Genomic DNA, 5,830 nt, shown 5'->3' with positions numbered 1-5,830 from the left:
GGCTCAAGTATAGCAGGGATCGTGGAGCTGGTGCGGGATCGGGCAGTGTTTTGTTCTGCTGTGCGTGGGGTCACTATGAGTCAGAAACAACTTGACAGCACCTAGCAACAACAACAACAACAACAACAAAGGCCTGGTGACCTACTTCTGAAAATCAGCCAATGAAAGCCCTATGGATCACAATGGCCTAATCTCATTGTGTACGAATTGCCATGAGTTTGAGGCCAGCTAGCAACAACTACATACAATATCAAAAATTTTTTGATAAAGCCACTCTTACTAAAGTTTACTAAATTACTTCATATTTTCTGAATATGGGCATGGCCATTTACTACAATTAGAATTTCATTTCACTAAGACTACTAAGGCATCAAAAGCATTTCAAATTCCTTTTAAGAAATATAAATTGGTAGTGTATGTAAAAGGGTTTGTGATTCCAACCTCCTTTATTATTTTTCTTACTTTCAAACACTCATTATATTCTGCTTTATACAGAAATGTCTGACACTTTACAAAGCCCTTTTACACACAATATTGTAGCAACCCTATGAGGTACATAACATATGAATTCTCACCATGAAGAGGTAGCACAGTATGCAGAAGCAACATAATTAGATGACCTGGGTGGGAACTCCAGTTTTTACTAGCTTTGTGACCTCAGGGAGTGTTATCGATTTAACTTAGGTATGTCCCCCCAAAATATGTTATAAGTCTTAACCTCTATGCCTGTGGCTAGGAAGCTCTGGTGGCATAGTGCCTAAGCCACTGTTAACCAGAAGGCTGGCGGTTCAAACCCACCAGCCACCCCTTGGAAGGAAGACTGGATAATCTACTCCCATAGAGATACAGCCTCAGAAACCCAAGGGAGGGTTGCTATGAGTCAGAATTGACTCAATAGCAGTGAGTTTAGTTTTTTGGATGCCTGTGGTTAAAATTTCATTTAGGAAATGGTTTCTTTGTTATGTTAATGGGGCAGGATTAGTGTGGGGTGTATCTTGAGTCAACCTCTTTTGAGATATTATAGAGATTAAACAAGCAATCAAGAAAAGTAGACATGGGGGAAGGGAGATGTCAAGCTATATGAAGATTGCTAAGCAGCAGAAGCTTAGAAGAAACAAGGACCTTCCTCCAGAGCCAACAGAGACAGAAAGTCTTCCCCTAGAGCTGGTACCTTGAATTCAGATTTTTAGCTGCCTAAACTGTGAGAGAATAAATTTGTTTGTTAAAGTTATCCATTGTGGCATTTCTGTTATAGCAGCACTAGAACTAAGATAGGGAGGGAGACTTGGCTAAAATCATGAAATTAGCAAAAAGTCAAACCAGTTTAAATGTTTTATTTTTAAATTCTTACAGAACGTATTTCTGCAACCACAACTTCAGATCACACAAACAGGCTGATGAATTTATAAAATTCAAAGTGTCAAAAGCCTAAAAATATCCTAAGAAGTATTATTTAAGAAACAAAACTGGCATCTGATAAAATATAAACTTCCAGCTGAGATTATACAGTAATTCTTCACTCTTTCATAGGCGTATCTGCACCCAAGTCCATAAAAGTACAAGTAGAATACTAATACAGTAACTGTGTGCCTTCTCACATAGCAATTTAACCACATCTGTGAAATAGGCAATGAAATGAAAATAAAATAACAATTCCTGACTAAATACTGGAACCAATTCTGTTTAAAGTACACCTTCCTCTATACAAACTTTTATATTTGAAAAGTTATGTGCAACAAATTCTTTTTGATTTTGTAAATGCCTTGACTCTTAAGCCATCCACCCTTAAAATCATGTAAGCTGGGATTCCATATCCAGGCCATCTAATTATGTTACTTCTGCAATACTTAAGAGGGACAGCTATTAATCCATTTAACCCATTATAAAAGTTTTTTTAAAAATACAAAGAAACGACACAGACCAGTCACTTTCTTTCTGGAGAGGTGAAAAGTAGCTGTTCTTCCAATTCTCAGTAACACTATGCTATTCTGGCTATCTAATATAACAAAAATAAAATTTTAAAGAAGCAAATTTTAAAGAAGGCGGTATAATGTGGAACAAACATGGAAATGAATTAGGAAATCTGGGTTTAATAAGAGCTGTACTATTAGACAGTTATGAGACCTTGGCCTCTCTGAATCTTGTTTCCTCATCTGAAATAATAGATTTGTTTGCCAAAGATTTTTATTATATACAATATAAAGATTTTTTTAAAAAAGGAATTTCACAGGGAATTCATTTTGCAAAGCAAAAAAATACAAATATCACTTGGTCACAATAATATCCCCTTTAGTCCTCAAAATTAGATTTCATATGCATAGAATTTAGACCAATACCTTGCACACAGTATGTACTCAATTAATATTTGGGGAATAAGAGCTCTGGTGGTGCAGTGCCTAAGGTATTTGACTGCTAACTGGAAGGTTGGTGGTTCAAACCCACCAGCTGCTCCATGGAACGAAGATGGGGCAATCTATTTCTGTAAAGATTTACCACCTTAGAAACCCAACAGGGGTTGCTATCAGTTGGAATCAACTCAATGGCAGTGAAGTTTTTTTTTTAAGTGAATGAAACAGATTTTCTATATTGGGGCCAACATGTGAAACCTGATGACAGACAAACCAGATGGGGAGATTATGGATTCAATTATGTTTAACTAAAAAGACATGTTGAAGTCCTAAACCCTAGTACCTGTAGATATGACCTTTTGGAAACAGAGTCTTTGAAGATGTTAACATGAGGTCATATAGGAAGTAGTATTAGTCCTAATCCAATCTGAATGGTGTCCTTATAAAAGAGGAAAGGAGACAAAGATACACACAGAAGGAATATGCACTGCAGTTGCATGCCAAGGAATGTCTGAGACTTTGAGAAGCTGGTAGAGACAAGAAAAGATCTTTCCTAGAGCCCTGAGAGAGAGCATGACCCTGCTGACAGCCTGAATTTGAACTTCTAGACTCCAGAACTGTAAACAATAATTTTCTGTCATTTTTAGCCACTCACTTTGTAGTACTTCATTACCGCAGCAGTAGAAAACTAATACAGAAAGGAAGACATAAAGCTATATTCTTAGAGAACACAATTGAATATGCAAAAAATCCCAAGGAATTTTCCAAGAAGCTACGAGAACTGGTAAGTAAATTTAGGTTCACAAGATAAAAGATTATATATATTACTTGTATACCCTAGCAAAAACAATTGGAAAATTAAAAATTTTAAATTCTATTTGTAATCACATCAAAAACAGGTAATACTTAAAATTTAATATTATCTGTATAAGATCTGTATGCTAAAAACTATAAAATGCTACTGAAAGAAATTAAAGATCTAATAAACAGAGAAACATGATACTCCTGGATTGGAAGACTTACTTTTTAAAAAAAATTATTGGCAATTCTCCCCAAATTGATCTATAGAACCAATATAATTCTACTTAAAATCCCAGCAGGCCTTTTCATAATCTGATTGTAAAATTTTATAAATTTTTTTCATTTTGGAAAAACAAAAGACCGAGAAGAGCCAAAACAATTTTACAAATACAGAACGAAGTTGGAGGGCTAACACTACCTTATCTCAAGACTTACTTTAAAACTACAGTAAATAAAATAGTATGCTATTGGCATGAGGATAGATCTACAGGTCAATGGAACAGAAAAGACTTGAGAAATAAACCCACATGTATGATCAATTTTCAACAAAGTAGCTAACATACTTTGTAACTGTTCTCCTTGAATATGCTGCTGTTGTTAGGCACCTTCAAGTCCGCTCCGACTCTCAGTGACACAGTGACGAAGGAAACACTCCTGGTCCTGTGCCAGCCTCACAATCCTTGCTCCTTGAATATGTTATCCCTTAAATTACTTCGTACCTCAAGTATGTATTAATATAGTTTTAGATGCAATGTAAAACTCCTTCCATGGAAGACTTTATCAAATAGAAAAAGAACAATCAAAGCTATGAATCACCAGACATACTCCAGGAGAGACTGCCCCCTTGTGCCAATCAATAATTTTCAATGGATTAAGAAAGAACGCTAGTAACTATTTCCAACACGAGTAGCATCTAGGTATCTAAAAAGGTCTTGATCATTCAGTGTTCTGATTTCAACAATTTATATTTAAAGTGATGATCTTTAAAGAAAAATAAATTAAACAGGTATATTGCTCATATGGACATGACTAATTTATGGCATTTAGCAGCAAATATCAATGTAATTCTCTAGCATTTAATTATCATGGGTACCAGTTGCTCAAGAGCATAGAGACTGAATTCACAGAGATAAGTGATTTTCTAGTCTTTAAGCTCTGTAACAAAATACAGAATAAATATTAAAGAAACCAACACATTCTCTTTTATAACCGTATTAGCCTATAATTTGAAAAACAGATGGGAAGCAGGCATTGATTGAGTATAGTGACTTATCTAAAACTTTATATAAATAGTTCATCCAAATGTTTAGGCATTTTATTCTTAATTCTAGAAAAATTACTTATTTTCTTTGGATTTGATATGTAGCTTTATCATTTATAAAACTTTTTGACATATATTAATGGTAACAGCTCTTCAAATATAAGTCATTATCAATATTATTACTATTATTATTACTAATAAGTTAGAGTAATGGATAAAAGCATTGACAGATTAAGGCAATGAAAAACACATTAAAGATAACAAGTGATAGCAATGTAGATTTTGGAGACTCCACAGTACATCTTTTCCAATTATGGTCAGAATAATTGTAATTCCTTCTCTATAGGACAGGGTCAATAGGATAATTAAATGATTTAGTACTGATAACACACGTAATATACTAAACATATAAATGTTTGTTAAATAAGGAACAGAATTTGGAAAACTACAAAGTATGCATACATTCAATAATACTTACTTTCGAAGGTGGTCATGCTCTTTCAAAAACAACTCAGTTCTTCTATTGTTTACCCCAGACCCACTTTTATATGACCTAGGGCAAAAATAAGAGAAAATTTAAGAACATTTTTGGCAGATACTACAAAATCAGATTAAGTGACTGAAGCTACTGATATCCAAAGTGGACAAATTGAGTGTTCACAGTTATGAGTAAACAAATGAAATTTTTAAATCTTTGTCATCTTCCTCTAAAATGGCATCTTTTATAGATAAATATGAATGTCTCTCAAATTTAGGCCTAAGAGTTTCCTATGTTTTTCCACCAAAACAACCCAACATTCTTAAACAAACAAAAAAAACCCCTCACTTGTACAACAATTGGTCTCTATTCACCTGGAATAACAGAGGAAGAAAGAGAGTTAGAACAGGAGGAGGATATGGAATATGTGGTTAACTGCCTCCATGAACAATTGCCTCCTTTGCCGTGAGACCAGAACTGGAAGGTGCTCAGCTGCTGTTACTAAACATTTTGATCAAAGATTCCACAGCAAAATCCTGATCAAAAGGAGGAAAAGGCAGAACAGAATTTCAAATTCTCCTGGACTTCAGACTTTCTGGAGCCATGTGGGTGGATGAACCCTTGAAACGACTGCTCTGAAATAATCTTTAAACCTTAAACCAAAAAATATTTCCTGATATCATCTCAAAACTGAACAATAGCTTAACTAGTAAAAAGGGACTGCCTTGAGCATTAAGCTCTTTTAAGAACTATCTTTATGAGGGAAAGCTGGACAGACAATGTATAGATAAGAAGAGCACAGGGACAGGGTGGTCACAGGGAGGAGAGGGGAAGAGAGTTGTTTTATGGTTGGGGATGGTAATTGGGACTATGAAATCAGATGTGTATGAACTGCTGAATGTAAAACAAGTTTGCTTTGTAAATTTGCACCCAAAGCACAAT

General features: G+C 34.8%; 1 protein-coding gene across 1 annotated transcript in view; it reads right to left on the bottom strand.

The window, feature by feature from the left end:
* Window positions 1-5,830, bottom strand: part of GOSR1 (golgi SNAP receptor complex member 1) — an 81,553-nt gene that overhangs the window by 30,439 nt on the left and 45,284 nt on the right. Inside the window, exon 6 of the mRNA XM_007937420.1 lies at window positions 4,889-4,963. Coding sequence (XP_007935611.1) covers window positions 4,889-4,963 — 75 coding nt within the window. The remainder of the gene's footprint in view (window positions 1-4,888; window positions 4,964-5,830) is intronic.

The sequence above is a fragment of the Orycteropus afer genome, unplaced genomic scaffold (genome assembly GCF_000298275.1).
Source record: "Orycteropus afer afer isolate SDZICR_OR568_19922 unplaced genomic scaffold, OryAfe1.0 scaffold00042, whole genome shotgun sequence".
Taxonomy (NCBI): domain Eukaryota; kingdom Metazoa; phylum Chordata; class Mammalia; order Tubulidentata; family Orycteropodidae; genus Orycteropus; species Orycteropus afer.
The sequence above is the reverse complement of the archived record's forward strand: the minus strand, read 5'-3'. Positions and strand labels throughout refer to the sequence as shown.